Source organism: Argiope bruennichi, chromosome 4 (assembly GCF_947563725.1).
Source record: "Argiope bruennichi chromosome 4, qqArgBrue1.1, whole genome shotgun sequence".
In the NCBI taxonomy this organism is placed as follows: domain Eukaryota; kingdom Metazoa; phylum Arthropoda; class Arachnida; order Araneae; family Araneidae; genus Argiope; species Argiope bruennichi.
In genome coordinates, this window is record NC_079154.1 from 113,667,266 (window position 1) to 113,692,212 (window position 24,947).

The 24,947-nt window shown below is 29.7% G+C and overlaps 1 protein-coding gene across 1 annotated transcript in view; it reads right to left on the reverse strand.

Moving 5' to 3' along the window:
• Window positions 1–853: 853 nt before the first annotated feature.
• The window catches only part of LOC129967033 (pre-mRNA splicing regulator USH1G-like), a 78,494-nt gene continuing 54,400 nt past the window's right edge, over window positions 854–24,947 (reverse strand). Inside the window, exons 2-3 of the mRNA XM_056081669.1 lie at window positions 7,064–8,151; window positions 854–2,490 (exon numbers count right to left, since the gene is read on the reverse strand). Coding sequence (XP_055937644.1) covers window positions 2,261–2,490; window positions 7,064–8,151 — 1,318 coding nt within the window. The 3' untranslated portion in view covers window positions 854–2,260. The remainder of the gene's footprint in view (window positions 2,491–7,063; window positions 8,152–24,947) is intronic.

Below are 24,947 nucleotides of genomic sequence, written 5' to 3' on the forward strand. Positions count from 1 at the left end.
CAGCATCTCCCTTCTAAATGCCGCCTGAACGTATTTCACATCAGAGGTCTCTGTTCAGAATCAATCTGAGATATCTATGTCCAATCACATTTATAGTAAGGAAGAGTTTGAAAATCCTCCCAGAATTCCATCGTACACTCCTAGAACATCACAGTCACATTTGATCAATTGACCGCTGTTGTTCACTTTCACATTTGGTTCGCACCTATAAAACAACTGTGAAACCAGTTGGCTTAATAAATCAGGCTTAATAAACATTCTTTATTTTGTTTTTGTTAATAAATCTATTTTATTAATATTAATTATGGAAGAAAGAAACATGTAATAAATTCAATTTCAATTCAATAATTTCGCATTTGGTTCGCACCTATAAAACAACTGTGAAACCAGTTGGCTTAATAAAACATTCTTTATTTTGTTTTTGTTAATAAATCTATTTTATTAATATTAATTATGGAAGAAAGAAACATGTAATAAATTCAATTTCAATTCAATAATTTCGCATTTGGTTCGCACCTATAAAACAACTGTGAAATCAGTTGGCTTAATAAAACATTCTTTATTTTGTTTTTGTTAATAAATCTATTTTATTAATATTAATTATGGAAGAAAGAAACATGTAATAAATTCAATTTCAATTCAATAATTTCGCATTTGGTTCGCACCTATAAAACAACTGTGAAATCAGTTGGCTTAATAAAACATTCTTTATTTTGTTTTTGTTAATAAATCTATCTTATTAATATTAATTATGGAAGAAAGAAACATGTAGTAAATTCAAGTGGTATGCCTTGCATAAAAAAAAGAAGCCAGAGTTTGATTTCCATATTTATTTACAGGATATTACAAGCATCTTTGGAAATATTCAAGTGTACAAAAGATATTCTACATTTCACATGGACGGAAAACTGATAGAGGAGCATACCCAAGTTTTGCTGGCAAAACTTGTATGTCTGTACATTAATCACGTCTACAAACATCACTGTAAGAAATAATTACAAAAATGTATATCTGTACAAATTCACAATTACAAATCACTAAAAACTGCACGAAACAGCGATTATTGTCTCATGGTTTCATGCGTCACATATATAATGGTTTCAGTTATTTATGTATAAGATATAGGTTGGCATTTTGCTTGCCATTACATTTATTTATCTGGCATCGTAAAGGGTATGCCTTCTAAAGGATCAATTTTCTTAATATTTTTAAAAAAATTCAACAATAATATTGAAATTGAAACAAAAACCGTACTATTAACTGTAATTAGTTGTAAGATAATACTGTACGCAGACAGAAATCCACATGATCTCATAGAAATCAGGACACTGTCAAACCTACAAATAAAATGTAAATAAATGTATTTCAAGGCTCACATAGAAGATTGGAACTTATCAATTTTCATTAAAAAACAATCATGCAAAATTAAAACTTAGGATCTGTTATTCTATGTTCAATAATCACTAAGTAATTTTAATGAAAATTTAAAATAAAAAAAAACAAGTGGCTCGATATCCGTTCTGATGGTCAATGCGAAACTCTTGGGTACCTCGTTGGATAAAAAATAGGACATAACGCAACATTGCATATGAAAACAGGCTATTAAATGACATGCGCAATTATGCTTGTCACATGATTGTGATGTCACCGGCTAAAGATGCCATTTTTAACTTTTTTCATGTATTAAAATACCATCGCAATATTTGATTTTTTTTTCTACTTCCTATCGGTAAAAATTATTAAATTAAGAAAGGCAGACGTATAAAAATTTTACTAAAATCAGAATAAAATTCATAAAAGAATAAATATATTTTTTCTGCAAACTTTTAAACTTTGTAACAATACAATACTTTGTACAATATTGTTACACTTTGTAACAATATCCTAGTGATCCAAAGTGTGTTTAAATGCATTATTTTCTAACAGTTCTTGATTCGTCTACTTTCCCATATCGTATCTTACATTTGTATCGGGAATTATTACACTCAAAACTAAATGTACAAAATATGTTTTATCTTCTTTAGCACTGCTTCTTATAACTTAATTTAGCTTTATTCTTAAAAGCCAATCTCTTGAACAATGCTTATCACAGTTCTCAGTGAAACAACAATATTGTCCATTCATCTGTTAATGACTACGAAAACAGAACGTTGCTTCCAAGTTTTGGTTTAGCTTCCATGCATCAAAAGTCGTAAAATCAGTTCTTAAATGCTGTGCCACAATTGATCATTCGATTACGATGAATTCTGCCATCGATTTGCTACAGTTTAGAGTCCAGTAGGTCTCCAGGAGTCACCATGGCCATTTTTCTGTCTTCTATGGCTTTGGCCAGTTTCCTTCGAGGTCCGAGGGGCAATCCCAAGTCCTTGAGGTCTTCCTCTGTGAGCAGCATGAGAGCTTCCAGGTCTATTTTCTCTTTCGTGAAAGCGGCAGTGTATTCCACCAAGCCGTGAGCAACAAGGAAAACAACAAGTGGAGTTGAGTCCATACCTAAAAAAGAATTAAAATTAGATAAATATACTGCCTCAAAGTATTTTAACATGTTTGCAACATCACTTAATGCTATTGTATAATATAGTCATAGTGTCGTTTTGAAGTTAGCGAAGGTTATGTTTTGTAGACCACAAGATTGGAGAGGATGACATCTGTACCCTCTCTATTAAAATTTACATTCCACAACAAAGGAAATATATCACAACCCAACGGATTTGAATTGCACTAAATTCATGAACGTGGTAGATCTTCAATGACACCGGAATCAAAGTTGATATTGGTAAAGTAGATAGATGAGTATTGGCAAGAAGTAGAATATCAACAATGTTGAATAAGCATTAAATTCAATTTATCCCATTTGCTCTCAAAGTCAGAGCTCCATATTACTGAGAAAAATATTAATCATTCTCAAGGCCAGGGGAAATATTATTGTAATTGAAGCAAGTAAACAAGCACAAATGAGTGCAAGAGAAATGGCTAAAATTTTAGAAGGGAGATAAAGGGTGGACCGATATAAATGGTCAAAAATGGGGCGGTCGTAACTGATTAGAGAAGTTTGACCGCTACAGATTAACACTATTACCTGCTGCATCCCAAACATAATGGACAATATTTAAATATGTTAAGACTCTAAGCTATCATTTCTATAAACGAGTTACCTGCCGAAGGATCCGAGGTTTAATGGAATAATTGTTGTTGCGACAGTACTCAGAAACTGAGGCTGGAATCCTCATCCTCACCATTCATGGCCCAATTCCTCATGTAGCAGATATATCCATCATTACACTGAAAGTAACTCAATCCCATATCATTACTATACCATCATCCGAGAATTTGTGGCGTTCCAGGTGGGAGGAGGGGACATCATTAAGCACAAAAACAAAATTACAGTAGAAAACTTCGACTATCCGAACTCTAATCATCCGAATTCCTTTGAGGTGAAAATTTTAAAGAACTTGCAAACTAAGTCTTCCTAAGTAGAAACAAGGAAATAAAGTATAACAACTAATTTTGACTAATGCATTCCAATTTTGATACTTTAATATAGTAAGTGAGTATACGAAACGTAAACATTCTTTGCAGTCATTAAATTAATGCTGTAAGGAAATTATGTTTTCCTTTACAACATACACTGTTTTTTTATTAATTATTTGAATATTGTCTAATCCCAATTAAACCGAATAATTAGAATTTTACTGTAACAAATTTCAAAATACAGAAAAAAAAAACTGAGAAAATTTTCCCCAAAGGGTGTTTTTTTGAAATTGAACGTCATAAATATTATTTTTTAATATAATTCATCTATTTATAAGTATAAATGAAATCCTTTGGAACAAGTCCGACAGAAAATTTTTTAAAAAAAAATCGGAACTGCCTGACCTTGTCAATGAAAAACGTCTGATCTTTTTATTGACAACGAATCTCAAAGCTGTATCACCTTTCAGTTCCGCCCGTTTTGCCGTACTTGGATGAATTATTCATTACTGTGTACTTACGTCAAAATTTCATTTCCAATTCAGGAAGGGGAAGTACCTCTAGTATTGTAATTCTTTTTTTGGCAGTTTGAATTCATCCTTAATTAACTTTTTTTCGTGAAGCTTTTACATCTTGTATGCTTCAATTGCATAGAAATTGTTTAATATACGTCAGTGAAAAAATGAATATTTATTTTATATAATTTACGATCGAAAATTAAGCCTTAAGTTTTTGGAGTCAGCACAAATCATAAAATTCATAGTCTAACCAGGCATTTTAGTATTTAAGTCTGATTATTAAATATAAATAATAGAACTCGAGAATTTAAAAATAAAAAAGGGTCAGAAAATTTCAAAAAATGCGTTTTTTTCAAAGTTCTGAGTTTTGATGTAAGTCTTTATATTCAGTTCATTTTAAAAAACTCCGGCATGTACAGTCCAATAAAAATCTGAATATTAGATATTAGCATAATTCGATTATTAGATATTAGCATTAATAATCTGAATATTAGATATTAGCATTAATAATCTGAATATTAGATATTAGCATTAATTCTAAATTTTTATATTCAGTTCATTTTAAAAAACTCCGGCATGTACAGTCCAATACAAATCTGAACATTAGATATTAGCATAGGCATTATATAGTTAGGGTATATATGTAATTATGATTAAAAATTAATTGAAATTATAATTTATTTTATTCTTAACTTTAATTAATTTCTATGTTATTTCTTATAGTTTATTTTATTCTTAATTTTAATTAATTTCATGTTATTTTTTATAATTGATTTTATTTCGAATTTTAATTAATTTCTATGCTATTTCTTATAGTTTATTTTATTCTTAATTTTTATTAATTTCTGTTATTTCTTATAATTTATTTTATTCTTAATTTTAATTAATTCCTATGTTATTTCTTATAATTTATTTTATTCTTAATTTTAATTAATTCCTATGTTATTTCTTATAATTTATTTTATTCTTAATTTTAATTAATTTCTATGTTATTTCTTATAATTTATTTTATTCTTAATTTTAATTAATTTCTATGTTATTTCTTATAATTTATTTTATTCTTAATTTTAATTAATTTCTATGTTATTTCTTATAATTTATTTTATTCTTAATTTTAATTAATTTCTATGTTATTTTTTATAATTGATTTTATTCTTAATTTTCAATTATTTCCAAAGAAATTTCAAATATTTTTAAATCTCGAGCTTTTGGGATATCAGTACAACTAATAAATGTATAAAGAGACGCGATATTACGAAGTTTTCTCGAAATATTTAATAAAATTTCACATTTATTAAGCTAAAAATAATTATATGCAGAAATATTCAGCAAAAAAAAAAAAAAAAAAAGCCTATTGGTAAGTCACAAATGACAAAAACGCAAATCAACGGACTGGTGATCGTTAGGTTCAAGCTTTCTATTATGACTATAAATAATGAAGATTATTTAACTACTGGTCACAATCCAAACCACCGGTCCAGTAAGCCTCACGTGCTGCAGCATTGAACTATATTCGTGCGGGGGTTGAGTCACGAGTGCCGAAGAAATGTCACATAAGCAGGTAACGCGGACAGTTGCCATTCTGAGAGCGAGTTGAGCCGTCACGCCAGTCACGATATCCCCAGATGGCCGGCCGTTTAGCAGATTTCCTGGCATCTGCTATCGAAAATGAGAGAACACAAAGGTTCGTTGCACGAAGCCACAGTTTCGCAAAGCCAGGAGGAGTGTGCAAATAAAGCTTTTTTGGAGGGGGGCGAGTGGAAACAACTGGCCACCGGAAAATATTGATGAAAAAGCTGTAAAATGCTAAGAACATGGGAAAAGTTTGTTTTCTGCTGATGTTGTTCATAGATGATTTGAAATAAATTATTCGAATCCTTTTATAAAGTTTCATCCACTTCGTAAACCGTTTTAAGCATGTTTCTTAATAAAAATAGTAAGGAAAATCGTTTTTGTTCTAAAATATGAATATCATTGAATAATAACCAGGATTATTGGCTGTTATTCGTAATTTCAAAAATAAAAATTAGCTTTCATATAAAATTAATCAGTATCCTTTTCTAATTTCTTAATATTAGTCAAAACATGTTGTTTTCTATTTAAAATCTGAAGTAGCGATACATTTTTTATTAACTTTTTGAGCTAAAATGTTTTCAAATTATATAAACAATTTTGCAGTAGTAGGAATAAAAAAATTTTTTTAAATGTTTTAAGAAAGTGAAAGAGAAAGCATGTTTCTAAATTAATGTTAAAAAATTTACATGCTTAATTCTTGAAGTTAAACTAGTCTGATGGTTAATCAATAACCAGTCGATCCTTTAATACTGTTTTTAATTTTCTTTGCTGAACCCATTTTTAAAATACTTGACAAAAAATAAGCATTAATAAATAAAAAGATGCTATTAGTTTAGATAATTTTAAATATTGCCGCATTGAAGAAAGACAGTCGAATATCCATGGCCGAATGGTCATGGCACTGGTCTCATGATCAAGAGACCTGGGTTCGAATCCCGCTAGAGACAATGCGATTAATAGTATATGTAAATATGTAAATACTTAATTCCTCGATTTTATGTTTCCTTTATTTCATGTTCCAGAAGATGCTAGACATTTCTTTAATTTACCAGACAAGTGTTCTGGACTTTTCTTATTGTCTCCAGAAGAGCATTCTGAAACTTTCTCTGCTTGTATAAAAGCAGAAGATTTGTCAGTTACTGTATTCTCAGTTCAGAGTTCAGTTAGTAAATTGGTTTAGCTTTACCTCTTGTGTGTGTCATCGAGTTCTATACTATAGTTCTACGTGACAATATATTTAATAAACATTAATAAATAAAATTCAGAAAAATTCTATTTAGTTTTCTAATCCACCTTGAAAGTGCATTTTAGAATCTTCGGACTCCCCTCTCTTTTTCCTCCTCATATCAAATGAATAATTGACTGTCTCTATTATTCTACGTATAAATATTTTAGTAATCACAATAAACGATTATAAACAAGACATTAAAAATTTTAAATATCTTTTTACCAAAAATATTTCAATAAGTCCCATTTTAATATTCTAAAGCTGATTATTATACCTTCATCATCAAAGTGCCCTTCATCGTCATCCCAGGGTGCGTGATTATTCCTCTGTGCCAAGCTGCCAGCGCTTCCAATGCTGTCCTCAACAGAGTCATTTTGTAAATCTGAATCTTTTTCACTAGCTCTGATGGAATCAAGATCATCATCGCACTCATCATCATTTTCTTCAGTTGACGTCGAAGGCAAGGACATCAGAGTGCCCGACATGGAATTCCTGAAAGCCACAGACCCAAAACCAGGTCTTTCGAAAATACTGCCTGACGGTTCCATGGGAGGAACATCGTCTCCGAATCCTGAATCTGTGGCATGCAAGAAATCAGGTTCACTGATTGCCCTGGACAATTCACTCTTGTTGTCAAACACATCTTTCATATGCCTCCTTTGATTGTTACCACCAGAAGTCGTACTCTGAGTGTCATATTTAGGCACGTACAGTACTTCCGAATCCCTGAGCAGTCCAGATAGTGAGCGAATTGATCTCTTGCCATTCATTTCGGTCTCCCTGACCTTGAAGTCCGCAGCGGTCATGACCACATTCTGCTTCTTCTGCTGTATTCTCTTGGAGACAGCACCTAAGCCTTTCTTGGTGGTACCTGCACCATTGCTGATGATGTCTGAATATTTTGGGGACGCATACGTGATTTTGCACTCTCGCTTCAAACTGGATATTGTCAAACTGGAAGCCTTGCTGATCAACCCGTTGAGCTGGAATTCCGATCCATAGAGCTTCCGCCTCTGCTTTTCGATTTCTTTTTCTTCCTTTTCTGCCTTCTTCGCAGCTTTTCTCTGAAGTTTCTGGTACATCTTTATTCTTTTCTCGGCGTCGATCACTGCCTTTTCCTTCAACTTTTGGACGAGTTTCTTGTTGAGGGCGCTCTGTCTGGCCACGACATCGTCCAAGTAACGGATGATCTCGTCTCTCTGGTTCATAGCTGCTACATTGGACGCTGTGTGGAAATCGTTGTCCAGCGCCCACAGCGAAACGCCGAAGTTGACCAGAAAAGATACGCAATTCATGTGACCGTTGGCAGCTGCCCAGTGCAGAGCTGTGTTTCCAAAGTTGTCGCATTTGTCCGGATCTCCCCTAAAACAGAAATTAATACACAATTAGTTAAAAACTTCAAAATTAAATTTTTTATACTTTTTTTAATAAAATAAGTAGTAATATTCATTAGATATATAAAAAAATACTATGTTTTGCTCTCCTCTTGCCATAGTAAGTCTAAATTCAAAATGAGAGGATCGTTATTTCAACATTGATATTAGATTTTTTTTTTTACAAAAATTTTGATCATTTTTATGTGCAACTAAACAGTACATACAAGAACTGATTTTTCGAAAATATATACTAAGCACAACAACCAAATATAAAAGGGTGCTTCCAATATTTGTGATACTCTGGCATACAGATGAATTTATAAAAATATTACACTTTGATGAGTTATAAATATTTATTAAAAATTAAATTTTATACTGATCGTATCACGTCAAATTTCTTTAAAAGAGATTAATTCCTAACTTCCGTTATAATAATCAAAAATATTTAAAATAAGAAGACCGTTTAATTCATACTATCAACAACAGATTTTCTTTGTCACATTTTCTTTTTTATTTAAAAAATTGAAATTGTTAATAGAATTAGAAAGGATATTTGGTAAGTTCTTTAATGCATCCCTTATCCGTAAATCTTATTATTTTTTTTTCCATTCCTAAATAAATGGACAATACAATTTATTTGCATGATTTTCTCGAAAATCTGAAATTAATGCATACGTTATTTCATATTCATTTGTTTTCCAACCATCATTTTCTAATTAATTTCATATAAAATAGCTATATTAAATTGATAATATAGTTATTATTGATAGAATTACTGATACTTTCATAGAATTTTATTGATAGAATTAGATACATTTATGATAACATTTGTATTAATTTTGTATTCGTTCCAGTTCAGCTCACCAGAAGCATAAAACATATAATTTAAAAAAGACAAAATCATAAAACATAATGAAAATATATAAAAGTTAATTTAATATGATATTTCTTATATGAAAATCTTCAAACAATTGAATCTATTGCCAATTTGTTTTCACAAACTGAACCTTATTGACTTAATCGTATTCACATCAATGGTAAATCTAATCTGTAAAGATTAAAATGGGAGACTCTTTCATTTTAGTTCTTAAACCCGAAAAGTAATGAAGAAATTTTGAAATATTCTTTTCGAAGAGATTTTTTTATAAAATAACATTTTAGCATTTAACTGGAGTGTAAATTCTTTACAACTTTACAAAAAAAAAAAAAGTGTCCCGTATTAAAAAAAGGCGAAATTTATAATGTTCTAAACAATTTCTCATATAATTTTATTCACAACTTTGACTTTTATAGTGCTAATACCGTTTTCTCAAGCGTCAAAATGTCTAATTGTTGTTGCATCTTTCCTTTTCGTCAAAGGAAAGTAATAGGTCAAAGTGGAATGGTGAATTCACATCTTGTTTTTCTGTTCTCATTTAACAAAGAATAACAAGAACTCGTTTTCAAGTTCAAGTAAAGAGCTGACATTAAATGATCTGACAGGTGTGTTTTCTACGCTTCGTAATTCTGATTTCAAGTTCAAGGAATTCTTGTTTCCTTTTCCGTCCTCTGCTGCATAAAAGAGATCATTTATAACTGTAATGAATATTTAGATTATTTATACGAAAATTCTTCTAGGAAGAAAATAAGTTTGATTTATTAGATACTTTATTTACATATGTATAATTTTATTCGCGATAAAATTGGAAATATTTCTGCCTTTTCTACTAGTTAAATGGGTGGATAGAGTTAAAATAAAAGAAAGGCGATATGCATTATGGGATAGTTATGCAAAACTCTTTAAAAGGCCGATGTTATTCCTAGAGCTACTATAATATAGGCGCATAGTTAATTTTGATAGTAGATGATTATATAAAAAATTAATAATCATCTACTAATTAATCATATAATTCGTAATTTTAAATTAAAATTTTAACTAAAAATTAATCGAAAACCTAAATTATTAATATATTCATTAGAATAAATTCCTCTAATTTATTACATTCACTATTTTCTCATGACCAACTCAATTTTTCTAATATAAATCACATTAAATACAAGCATAAAAGCACGCTGATTGATGTTAATTCTATTTTATGAAAAACCGTTTACTTCAAACCGTATATATCGAAATTTTTGCTCTTGAAAAAAGTCACTAAATGCAAGTTTTGCATGATTTTTTTTTCTAAATGTTATAAAGTTAATTAAATTTCAATTGCTATCATAAAATAAATTAAACATACATAAATATTATATCATTTAATATTCTAATATTCTATTCGGCATTTTTCGCAATGCATTATGGCTCCACAATTTTTAAAATATTGAGTGAAGCGAGTCCGAATGAAAAAGTTAAAATAGGGAATTGTCAAGAAATTGATTCTCTTAAAAAATCTTATAAATAACAGTGGAGAAATAATTTGGTAAATATCAGCCTCCAGGACCGAATTATATAAAAGTAACATTCTAAAGATCTCGAGATTCCTATATTTCAAGGTAATATTTGTTTGTGCTTTTTATTTCATTTATAAAGATCATATGCTTGAATATATTCAAAAGGATAATTAAATAGTCAAATATCAGAACCTTATTTTTGGTAAATTTCCATGTTTTCAAATTAGGTAGACATTAGAAGTTTTTTGAAGAGGATTGATTGACTTATGAATTCCCAATTCTGGTAAGTTTTGCATATGAGTGTTTCAAAAACAATAAAAAATAATTATTTTTCCCATTTTATTTAAATCTAAAATCTATAGGTGCTATACGCAAGATGTTAATCCTAATCTTTTGAAAGCGACCCTCAATTAAATGTCCTGTAATTTCAGTATATCATACTATTTGCTACTTGAAAACCTCTGATATAGATAATAAAATCAATAAAAATTATGTGGCTTGAAAGAATAAGAGGGATCTATTCAATTTGCATTTCTCAAGAGCCTTTGCTGAGCTTTATCAGTTCTAATCAGAATATTGAATTTTTGTTTTCTATTAATTTCCATAACTAGCTCCTCTGACCATTGCAGTCGGCTTCTCTTAACCGCAAGCGGAGCATCCTTAATTTATTCATAAAATTACAGTTTTGCATACGACTTTTGAAATTTCCTATCATCTAATCCCAAAATGACGCTTCTCCACGAAATTATGTCCAATTTCCGTCAAAACCCACAATGGACGGGCGATCGGCAAAGCAGCTGGGCCAACTGAACACTCGAATGCCCGCGATGATCGTCATTTTTTGAGACACTTCAATGAATTCGCGATAAAAATCGTCTCGACGGACACAAAAATAAAAGATTTCTACATATTCCGAGCTTTTGTTTTTATTTACAAAGTGATTTATTATGAATACCCCCTCCCTCCCAGAACAAGAAAACGGCGGAGGGCAATTTTAGGCTTCACTTGCCGCGATCTAACTGTGGTCGAGAGTATCTCTGTTTGCAGGGGTGAAGTGGAAGTTCTTTTTTCCCGTGAGAGTTAATTCTCTTTTTTACTGTCGCTCTCTGTTTTTTTCTTCTTTTCTTTATTTTATCCAGACCGTGCCTTAAGAACGTCGGGTGGGGAAACGTGAATGAAATGGAAGGAAGTTCGGGCGTTCCGAACTTTCGATTTCGTTGGAAAATAAATTCAACGGGGTCGTCTCCATGACTAATAGAGTAAAACAGATCTGCGATTTTTTAAACTGTTCTCGATTGCTGAGAGTTTAACAAGCACAATAACAATGCAAAGTAGTTTCCTATAATGTATAAAGATTAATCATCTATCTGAAAATCATTAGGTAGGCTTAAAATAAGAACAATAATATAGAAGTGATTTAATGCCATTATGCATATTATTAATACAAACTGTTGTCAACTGTACCTAAAGAACTGTATTATCCTGAAGAGGCCTTTAACCGTTTAAGACCCGAGTAAAAACGTATAGATATTTCTTTATTATTTTAACAATTTTCTGATTAAATATCATCATTAAAAGAGAAAAAATTAAAAAAAGTGCTGTTTAAAAATCTTTAATTGAATTAATTAAATAATATTCAAATGGGTATTTCATGCTTACATATGAATAAAGTTGCCATATACTAGCTGATTAAAAATAAACGAATTCTGTAAAAATTGATTTATGATGAAATTTATAAAAAAAGTTTCAATTTTACATTTATAATTGCATGTCACGTTTTATGTATCTTACACAAGAATTGTACTTATGTCTTATAAGTACAATTCTTGTGTAAGTGTTATATTCCACCTTGGAATATAACGCTTACACAAGAGCTGTACTTATATCTTGGAACATAATACTTACACAAAATACATTTGAAACTTTTACATTCTGTAATTCGAACTGCCAGGTCCGATGTCTATTAATCAAGATATTTAATGTTCTATTGTACTTAGTTATATTAATTTCGTGTATAGCCTTCATCTTAAGTTAAATCGTTTGTTCTTTTTCATTAACTTTCAGAAAATGATAACGTTCAAGAAAGAAAAAGAGTAGAATTAAAATTGAATTTATTAATCATTCCATTTACGAATTAATGACATTTACAATTCCTTACGTATCCTAGGAAACGTATGTCAAAGATGCTCTCTATCCAGTTTTAATGTAAGAATGTCTTTAAAAATATTTAAATAATTAAGTTAAATTATTTAGTATTACACACAAGATGTTACTAAATCGTATTTATTCTTCAATATAATTAACGAAGTTATTTTTCATTTAAAAAAAATTGCATAAATCGTTTTCATTTTAATCAAACTAACAGGATCGTTATATTAATTTTGTTCTCATGCAGAAGCTTCGATATTAAAACATGCAATTCGTGTATTACTAATTCTTTCTGTTTTATTTTTACAGCGATATTTCGATGTGGTTTAATCCACTTGAAAATTCAACTACAAGATAATGATATCTCTAAAAAGAAATTAACTCCCTCTAACAGAAACATTCAGATTCTAGTCTCGTAAGGGTGAATCAGTGTTCCGTAGAGAAACAATATTCGTTGCCATAGTAACTCAAACCACGCCCAGTTGTAGTAAAATTATGATTCCATTCTTTTTTTACCATCAACATTAATATTAGATCAAATCTGTTCGTTGTTTAGCGATCTAAAGTTTTCAACAAAATTCTTTGGAACAAGCTAAATTTGAATTCTTGTTTTATACGTGTTTCCTGCATGTAATGACTTTGTAAGTTATTAAAGGCAACACGCAAAGATATCAATAAAGAACTAAATATCTTCTATTAATGATGCTCTTAATTGGCTATTGCCAGATATAGATATACAATGCTGCTAAATGTGTGGCAGGGGCCATAGCTCATAAAATTAGTACAGCTTCCTTTTAAAAATTAGATGAATAAAGAATTTGAATTAATAAAGCATATTAATTAGTAAAAATTATTTGAAATGATGAATGAATAACTATAAGAGTTAGTAATATTTTAGACTCTCTGAGTGGCAAACCATAAGTCCAAAATGGGTTGCTACAAGCTTAAGAGCCAAACCACTTCGACTGGAATTTATTGCATCTTTGGAAATACAAGGACAACTATGACAGCTAAATTGTTGTGAAGGGAGTCTTAGAAGAAATCTAGTTAAATTGTCTGGGTCAGGAAGAACACTGGGGCAACACATTCACGATCAGAGTAAATAATCAGCTTTGGTACAGCGGATAACTTCTGAATTTCACCTTAAAATATTCCATTCAAGGATAGTGACAAAATAAGAGCGCGAGGGGGGGGGGGTAGCATCTGAAATAGAAGAAACGATAGAAGCAACCCAGTTTTGATAATTTTCCATTCAAAGAATTCTGCTTTGAATAGAAGATTTTTTGCACTTTCTCTTTATAATAACATTTATTCTTCAATTTAAATTTACACTGGCTTGTCTAGTGCCCTTTCTTGTTACAATTCCGGCAAAAAAACATTGAACGCAAGACAATTATGGTAATCATGTGACAAACTGCAACGCCAACATAATTTAATTTCCTTATTGTTTTCAGTTTTTTTTCTTAAAATTAGTAGCATTTTTAGACGCCTTTTATTGTAAAACATTTTAAAGAAAGAATTTCTTTTTCATTTTATTCTTATATGCATCTCTTTCAACTGAGTTGATGATGTCCGACATATATCAATTGCTTTATTCAGTGTTATTTTGTTCAGTGTTCAGCTGACAATAATTCTCGCTTATCAGAGCATATTCCAAGTACAATTTGATCACGTAATAAAGTTTCTTTCAAAATACCGATAGAGCAGTCTTTTACTTTGGTTTTTAACTTTGTCAAATACGAATCAAAAAATTTCGCGCTTACCATGTAAACAGTTGAAAAACAAGGTATACGTATAAGTCTAGTTCGATTTTGGGCAAAGGTAATTATTAAACATTTCTTTAACTACTCCCAGATTCCTGCTCTCCACAACGGTTTATTTAAATGTATTGAAAATCGCAATAGATGCCGGTCCTGCAGCTGGCATAATATGAGTTGTTTGAACTTTATTTATTAACAGAGTATCAGTTGCGTAAAAATCAAAACTTTGCTGCCAGTTTCCATTTGATAACCATGTTTTCTCTCGTGTCATCCAACTTATGAGAAAGGGGAGCAAAAGCAGAATTATTTTCATCAGGCATGTCCTGTTTAGAAAAAAAAACTTCACAATTCTGATTGATCGAGTGGCCCTTCTGGCACCAAACAATAACTTTGCAAGTTTTTAAAGACAAAGTAAGCACAATGAGATGTCAATCAAAACTAACTAAATCTAACTAAACGGAACTAAATCTATTTTGTTAATGACGCTCTTAAATGGGTGTTGTCAGATATACTTACTTAGATAGACAATGTTGCTAAATATATGTCAGGGCTCATAGCTCATTATAAATATTTACACTATATTACCACACTGAAGCATAATAATAGTAGAGAATATTTAACTTTTTTTTTCTGGAGTATATTAACAAGAGAAAGAATTTGCATCTTTTTCTTATTATGATCTATTTCAAAAAGTGTAAAGACTAAGACTATTGTCTAGCTGACTTCAGTCATTGAATCATATAGGATTAAGCCCAATAAGGATCTTAGAAATGCTTCGCCCTTTCCCCCTCCCCCTTCACTGCACCAGATACCAAAGTATTATTTTTATTTTAATTTAACGTCTGTATAAGCAATTTTTAAGTAACAAATGCTGCTATGACCTGAAATAAATAAAACAAATATTTGAGAATCAACTTCAAGAGAATCGGTCTTCAGTACTTGTGCATTAAAAAAATGTTAATTAAAAGTAATTATAAACCAAAAAAGATTTTAAAATTCCTCAAAACTTCCTAACATAATTTAAGTGTTCTAATATAAGTTTGCCATTGCTGATGATTTGCGAATCAATCAGCCAAATACAGAAAAAATTTGACCATATTTGGAAACAAATATTAAAAAAAAATTAAAAAAAATCCTTATAGTAATGTTCTGATATTTTAACGATTCTTGATTTGAAGAAATTCATTTATACGTTATTTTAAATCAAATGAAATCTAGTTAAAGAAGGATTCCATCAAAAAATTTAAAAATCTGGGTCTCACAACATTGCGGGTCGGGTTTTTTACTTCCTCAATTTGATAATTCAGTTATATTATTTTCCATAAATGCAAAATGGAAAATCCATTTTTCATAATTTAAATATATGATTAAAATCCTTCGATTATATTTAATCATATAAGTCAGAACTCGACTATAAAGTCCTAACTCGGACGTTTTCGGACGCATCTATGGATCCAAAAGTAAATTGTAATTGTAGACCAACCACACATTTAGAAGGGACGATTCCATTCAGTTTTCGTATTCGAAAAAGTACCCCATGTTTTGAGACTAGAATTTTAACACATGGTATTCAAATCGTTTTCAAAACCAAAATGTCTCTGAATTGTATAGTCAGCATTGCTTTCTTTTTTATTTCATTGAAAAATTCAACACTGCATCATCCACCACCATTTTATTTTATGCAGATCTAGCAATTTCTACAAGGATTCGCTTGAAAATTTTACTGCAAATTAATGGTTTCTCTAGAAACGAAATCTATCTAATGGGACTACTTCAAGCGTAACTATATCCATTTGAAACAATACCCATTAGAAACCACACAGAAGCATCGTGCAAATCGAATGTTCTGCGAACGAACAATTCTTAAAAGAGTAGAAATTTTTGTTCTTTCAACTATCTTCGAAGTTCTGACTTGAGTAATTCTTCCAATCGAAGGAACGGAAAAGTGATTTTTACTGCGGGCATTATCATTCCGAGACCTTTGTTTTGTTGTTGTAATCTGCAAACTGAAGTATCACAACCGTTTTATCCTGGATGAGCATCTACCGTGACTGTCGAGTTTTTCCATTTGAATGCCCCCTCAACGTGCAGCTTCCATTCCTTAAGTAATAACCTTTTCTTTTGTTTTCTGCATTTTAGAATGCGCATTCGGACTCGATAATTCCATTGTGTAACAAAACAGGCACACAGATATTCCCTCTGCGTATCCTTTTGCAAGTAAATTTGGGCAAAGTCTATTGACAAAGGTCAACAAGTGGCCAAAGTTCATTTGGCAGATGCTATCGCTGTTCTGGAAATAGACATTTCTGAGTCTCATCATTGTTTGATCCACTGGACTGTTCTAAAGAAAACATTTGATTAGGGATTTGGTGTATCTTTTTATTTGCGTTTTGAAAATTTTGTTTCGGGTCTGGTTGCATTTTGCTTTTTGGAGTTTTAAAAAGGGATCGATACTTTTTCGTTTATTATTGTTGATGTAGAACGACTGAAAGATTTTATATTCTTTATTTGATTGTGAAGTCAATGTTCTCAAAGATCAATTGATCGCAACTCTAACGTATTTTCTCTTTAGAAGAAAAATGCATTAAAATGGTTAAAAATGCTGTCTAATTATTCTTCTTTCTTCTGTCTAATTATAATTCTAACCTTCCAATGTTAGCAGAATCACATTCTTACCAAAAAAGGGAAGGAAATTTTGAAAGTTTTTCGAAAAGTAGGCCTGTAATTTTTTGAAATACTTTTAATATTCACGGGTTTCGATTTCTTTAAGAATATCGTTCGTATTGATAGACATTAAATGTTATGCACAGCTACACACAAAATGTAATTGCGAAGATACATTTTATATTGTAAACTATCTCTTTTAATCCTTTGTCTTCTAATATAAAATTTGACTCGCCTTTCTGAATAATGCTTCATTTACATATTCTTCTTAATTAACAATAATTATTATTAAAGTTATATAACAGAAGAACACTCTGATTCATTTCTAGTAATTGAAACAAATAAAATAATACATCTCACGCGTTGAATACATTATTAATTGCATCGTAAAAGTAATAAATGTATAAACCTTTAATATTGGCATATTTCGGTTTTCGTTTTAAATCAGAAACGAGCGAAACAAAAGAAAAATAAATAAAACAGATGAATCCTCAAATGAGTTCGAAATATTTAATATCACATAGCATTTACAATGTCGTTTTACATTTAAATTCACATTTTTTTATTCTATTAATTAATAATATACAGATATTAAATGCCTGGCCCAGCTACGCATATTTTTGCATACTTTCTAGAAAACTACCCGTTTTCTTAAGCTTCAAACTATAGCTTGCAGAGCATCTTAAATTCTTAAAACTAAAATAATACTCCAAGCAATTTAGAATTCCATCGGCTTGTTTATTCTTTCAACATAACAGCGTATCTTACGCGCATTGCCAGATTCCAAAAGGTTTACAATTGATCATCAGCTATTATACAAAAAATAAACGAAATAATATTAACAAAATATGCTTATCAAAGAAAAATCGTTTGCTTTCACTTTTTAATAATGTTTTAACAAAATAAAAATAGTAGCAGTTATAAAATGTCTGAAAAGGAATCGTCTGCTTAATGTCTATTAACAGATTTGGATTAGGATATTTACCGAACACTTATTTTGTCATAGTGACAGTGCAATTCTTATCGTAAACTATAACAATTAACTCTTTGCCTGGCTGGCTCGCCCTTCTGAATGATACGCCGTTTTCGTATTCTTGTTAAATTACAATTATTGTAAAATCCATATGAGCAAAAATTCACGTATTAATTTTTAGGAATTAAAATAATTTAAAAACTATAATTTTCAGCTTCTTAAACATTAAATATTTTATACATCTTATTGCTTTTCCAAGTGCAAAGGAGTAAAAACGTTTAATATCATCGTTGCTGTATCAAAATGTCATATCACACACAACAAAATGCATTAATTTTGATATAGCAGCTGAAACTACAAGCAACACAGGCTATACATATGCATACAATAATACTACATAGATACCTAAATTTGAGAATAGATTTTGATATGACAATGGCGATATTTCCCTTGCGTGTAAAGGTATTACACAATTTAAAAAATGAAATAACGAGGTATATGTGATATTTAATTTAATAAGAATGGCAATATATATATTTAAAAAAATCTTGGTAAATGTAGCCTTTTCCTTTATTTAATACTCTGTATTGGAAAGAATATCTAGATGGTTCAGTTAAATGCTGAATTCAAATACAAGTACATTCAAGTGCACATTCGAATTTTTATGAGTGATACATTCTTTTCAATAGCATGGCTTGAAAAATAAAAGTGAAAGTGCTGGTTTAGGTGTCGTATACATCGTCAGAACACGATTAAAATTGGTGAGATTAGTGAAGTTAAATATAGTGAACTTAAGGATTTCAATTCAAAATTTAGTGCAAATCCAAATTTTACATCAAGGATCATATGCTGGATCAAGGATCATAATTTGGTTCATGGATCATATGCTGAATGTCATCCTTTTAACTCGTCGCAATTTTTTAATTATTGTATTTTCGTCCAAACGGGCAAGCAATTTTTTTTTTTCTTCTTGACTCTAAAAGGTGGTTTTACAAACTGATTCTACAAAAGATTCTACAAACTCCCAAGATCTAATTTTTCTATGGCAATAATTCTTTTTTAAATATAGCACACAAGAAATTAAAAATGCAGAGATTCCACGAAATTAATGAATTCATTGCCTTCTGATCTTAATTCCCAATCATTATCTTTTACTCGAGTGAGTAAACAGATATCAAAGCATATTACTCTAAATATAGCAACCATTGTTTCTCACTGCTGCTATTTTAAGTCTGATCTGATAATAATACAAGCGCGATCTCTGTGATCTTCCCGAACTCTTCTGTTTAAATTTTCTCTGTAATGCATAGTATTAATATTCGTTCCACGTTAATTTGGTATCAGAGCACTCTTGATGTAAACACGTTCTCCTCAAAGCGTTTTGCACCGTCTAATTAATAAGTGGGAAATGAAATCTTTTCCTCCATTGTTCATTAATTACTTTACCGAAATCTTCCGCTTATTATCTAAAGCGGATTATCTACTGTGTTTCAACAAAAGTAATGGCACTAAATGCCAATACATGACCTAAATACTACATATTTCTCCGCTGTAGGAATATAAATTCGAGAGTTATCTCTTCTACTTTATGTATAATAACACAATATGATGAAATTTTCAGGTTTATACTGTGAAAAAAATTTATGAATTTTGGACGTATTCCTTTTTACTTTCTCGTACACGTAATATAGAGTAAGTATAGAAATCTTCAAAAAATTCGAACTCGAGATTTGACGAAGACCTTTTTTTCAGCTCGAAAAACGCATTTTTGGAAACTTGGTCTGTGACAAAAATAACTGAAAAACGCTGTGATCTAGACGATTGAAATGTGGTACTCGGTATTCACACCAAAATATGCAGATTTCAATCAACTTTTGAGGGACATCTGTTCTGAGGAAGTCCGTTTGTCCGAATATAAGTTAACACGATAATTTCAAAATGAAGAGAGCTAAATAGATAAAATACACAGATTTAAAGTCCAAAGTGTAGACAAATTTTTAGCCAAATCCAATAATGTGATGACTGTACTTTCAGAAACATGTAAGCCAATATTTCAAAAACACAGTGACTAAAATTTGGAATGGGATTTTGTGATTACAAGTGCAGTTTCGCGTGAAACTTTTTGTTTCAATCAGTTGAGAAAAATATGTCTAAAAATAAATTCGAATTTGGATAATATTAACACATGCTAGAAATTAATCGCCAAATAACTAGCAATTTAGCATTTTCACTTTTGGCGTGAAAATGCTAAATTCACGCCAAAAGTGAATATTTCGTAACTATTGTACGCCAGTGTAATATAAGGTATGAGAAGTTTATTAGTGAGTATGCGAGAAAGTTTTGGAGAGACCTCTCCCACTGGGCTCCAATGGTGTCTATATGCATTCATTGGTGAAAAAACAACTTCTTTATGTAAGTCTTTACGTTTCTGAATTATCGCTTTCGTATGCTTATAGAGTCGCATGGTTCATTGTAATGATAAAACTATAGGAATTTCAGCTACCAGGTAATTACATTTTTGTTTTATATTATTGGAATAGACGGACAGAGAGGCTTTCATAAAAATTTCATCCAGATAAAAATGATAGAAAAGATTTAAGGAAATTTAATAGAAATCTGCAAATTTGGTGAAGCTGCTACATACCAAATTTCTTGTCTACACCTCTTTCATTTTTTTTTTTTTTTTTGTCGTGTTCTTAAACCAAATGAAAATGACTGATATCCAAAAAATGTGTTTTGTCGTGTTCTTAAACCAAATAAAAATGACTGATATCCAAAAAATTGTTTTGTCGTGTTCTTAAACCAAATAAAAATGACTGATAACCAAAAAATGTGTTTTTGTGATCAAAAAGTTTGGTTCTCGAGGTTAAATTTTAGAACGATTACAAATTTTCTTTGTATGCTTTGTTTAAGAAAAGTTAATAAAAAAAGTAGTATGATGCATTTTAATTTCTTCTTGATGGCGAAGTATGCAAGGAAAAAAGGAAGTAAATTCATATGACCAATCTATTATAAAATGCTCTACTGGTACAAAAAATAAATGGCGCTGAACACAGGATGCATATATAAAGTGAATCTATATTGATTCCCTTACTGAATAAAGATGTGCAAGATCAGAGATGATCAGGGAGCAATATCAGCTGCCTGATATCAAAAATCACTCGTGAATTTTTCCCCTACTTTATTTCAAAAAAAACTTTTAAACAGAGAACATTTTCTTTTGATTTTGATAAATGCAATGTTAATTTTTCAAGAATTGCATGAAAACGAATATAAAATATATTTTTTATAAAATCATTATCTCATTTTATTTATGCATCAGGGAAGCGTCGATACAAATTTACTTTATTGCCACCAAAAGAAAGAGAAAATATGAATTTTAAACTGAAATCTAATTGTTTCTATTGAATGAAAATAATGGCAATGCATTTTTCATCACATAACTATCAATAACAAATAGTAAAAAGTAGGTAATTATAAATAGTAAATAGTGTATAAATCGTAAATGTAAAAATAGTATGGTGTAAATGTATAAATAGTAAAAAAAAATATGTAATCAGTTGATAAGTTATTCAATTTTGTATTGTATTTTAAATCAAAAATCAACCAAAACAAGAGAAAAATAAAAAAATAAAAAGTTTAATTGGAAATCGCTTAAATAAAATAAATAGGCAGTGTAACAAGAGATGTAATTAATTGGGATGTAACATTAAAATTATTTTTATTTAAAGGTTCGTTGATCCTTTTTTTTAAGTTTCTATTAAATAATATTGTTAAATATCTGTTATTTAATCAAAATGTTAAGTATATCAAAAAATCATACCAATCGATCTGAGCCATTAAATAAACAGCGTTTTCAAGATGAATTCTCTGGATTTCTAGATAGTTTCTAAAAATTCTAAACTAATAATATTGTTTGAAAAAATATAAATATCAATTATTATAAGATCAACTAACATAACATAGTACATAAAATAACATGATAAAATAGAATGAAAAAACTTTTAGAATTAATACTCGCCATTTTTTAAAAATTTCATTTTCGAATCTTAAGAATGTTTATGCATTAAATTATGCTGCACACAGTATTCATAATAGGCACTCATTATAAATTGAATTTCATAGAATCTAAGAACTTTAGAGACATGCCATCGCGTGTATGCAATTTAATAACTCCAACCAAACATGAGGTATAACAATAAAATGTAGTCATATCAAATTAGAATTCGATTCGACTTCCTGAGGGCAACAAGCATCATAAAATGCAGAAAAAAAATTAGAACTAAATGAGATATAAACCTTGAGCAATTAATTCTGCTTTATAAAGCTGACACTGATAACAAAGGAACATTTTTTACGCTTTTTTATTTTTTATTTTTACTAATTCAGAATATCGTTTGCTCTTCCGGTTGAAGTCAGCCATTGTTCCGAACGTTAGATGGAACAGCATATATCTGTATCGTGATGTGATATCATTTGTGTCTTGCTGTAGTAGAGAGTACCAATTTTTTTTTTTTTTTTTTTGGTTGTTGTTCTCTTTCACTGATGAGCATATACATCCCTGGGTAACCCGCTGAGTTTTCAGCCGGCCTTATTTTCTGTTGTCACTGCGTTTAGACTCAAAAAGCAAATAAAAATAACCTTGGCATATATGTTTCTTTAACCGTCCCGACCTTTTTTATTAGCGTTATCGCTATAATCACCCCTTTTCTTTATATGAGAATAAATTACATTCTTGTTAGAATGACAATGAATCCCAGTTTTTCTGTTGTAACTTCACGTGCGTGGATTTTTCTATGAAAGTGTCAGTTTACCACTTTCTTACTTGTAATTGTTTAGCTGACATCTTTTTAAGAAAATGGTATTATCTCTTTTATCTGCTATTGAAAATGACAATAGTTGCAAAACTCAAAACAGTGTGAAATTCATTGTCTTTCTTAGAAGTGCAATTTACATGTGTGACTGCATTGTTGTACAGTGATTAAATTGTCGAGAAGAATAATTCTTCTAACATCATATGAATTTACAAGAAAAGAACGATATATAATAAAATTATTTTTTAATAATTCAATGCTTTTGTAAAATAATTCTGATTTCATTTTTTTAACCGCATTTTTAATTCTGTCTAAAAGAATTTTTGTACTGATAAAAATCTAAGTATAAATAAAGACAATATACGAATTCTTATTTTTATTATATAGTTCATTCTTTATTGATGAATGTCATTACTTTTAATAGATCGCGATCAAATAGATTGATGCCAAATTAATATTTCCTTGAAGAAAATTTTCGTCTTGAGATCAAAATAAAATGAAACTATTCAAAATGAACAAAAACTGCTCAGATTGAGATCCGGTATTTTAGATTTAGTTAATTTGGCTAATTTAATTAATAATTGGTTAATTTATTTTCAAATTATGAATGGAAATTGAGAGAGAATTCACTAAGTAAATCTTCAACCATTCTTTTTTCTACAAATTGAATTTTGATGTTTTACATTAAATATTAATAGAATTAATCATACAAGAATTTTCTTCCCTATCGACCAAAAATTCAACACAAATAAATAAACCATGTCGAATCTACGAAATAAAAACCTAAGCAATTTATGTTCTTCAATGGCAATTGAACAAATAAATTGTTTTGAAACTAAATATGAATTATTCAGCACTTGAATATAATAATCAGTAAACAAAGTAGTAAAATAATTGTAAACACAGCAATAAAATAAAGAGAACAGATAAATAGGGAATGAAAGAATAGTTTAAATTTCAAAAATACTCCACATTCTTATTTTCAGCCAATGATTATCTAAACTAAAGACAGATGGGTTTTTTTTATCACTACTAAGCTTATAATTATTATAAATATAAGAATAATATATTCGTATTTATTTCTTTATGTTTATCATAATACAATATTTTATTTATATCAATCATTTGGCAACAACACAAGAACGAAAGGTACGCACAAAATATCTAAGAACACATATTTTGGTAAACTCTTTATTTTATTTTCAATTTAAAAGTTTATTTATTTTAATTATTCGTTATTATTTATAAATATTCTCGGTTCTGTAAAATATGCATGAATTGTTCGCAAAAATGAAACCAATGTATAAAGTTAGTAATATATGATGGTTTCAAAAAAAAAAAAAAAAAAGCGGAACAATTCTTTGCCGAATGCCACAATACTTTCCTTGTAGTTTGGAGAAATTTTTGAAAGAGAACAAATCTGTTTTAGAATAAGATAGAATCTATTAAAAGAGTCAACATGTTATTTTATTCTATATTCTTTTTATAAATATTAATTTCTGTGTTTCTTTTGCCTAAAAATAATTTAGTTTCTTTTAATTTCACTACAATGTTTTTTCCCACTGCATTTTCGTATTCCGATGAAAAACTGCAAAAATACTTCGTTGCCAATAGAAAAATTCAGTAACGGAAATAAAATGGGTTTATAAAGTTTCAAGCATTCTTCAAATCTAATTGTAATAATACTTGAGACAGAACAATGAAAACCGTAGAAACAGAAATAAGTTGAATATTTCTTTTTTGATCATAACCACGATTCCTTTTCGTTATCGAATCCTTGTGTAAGGTCATTAATTATAAGCTGAATCAGAAAAGAAAAATCAAACCTTGCAGTTAGATGGCTGAATAGACAAAAAAAAAAAAAAAAAATGCATAATGTTACGCAGAAGGGCATCTGCCAATTAACACTGAATTGCTGAAAAGGTAAGACACAAAAGGAAGGTAATTCTTTTATCTAATGGAATAAAGAACTACAAGAAAAATATTACGTGAAGGACAATACCATATGTAACGAGTAACAAAAGAATCAGGAAAGCAAGTATCAGATTTA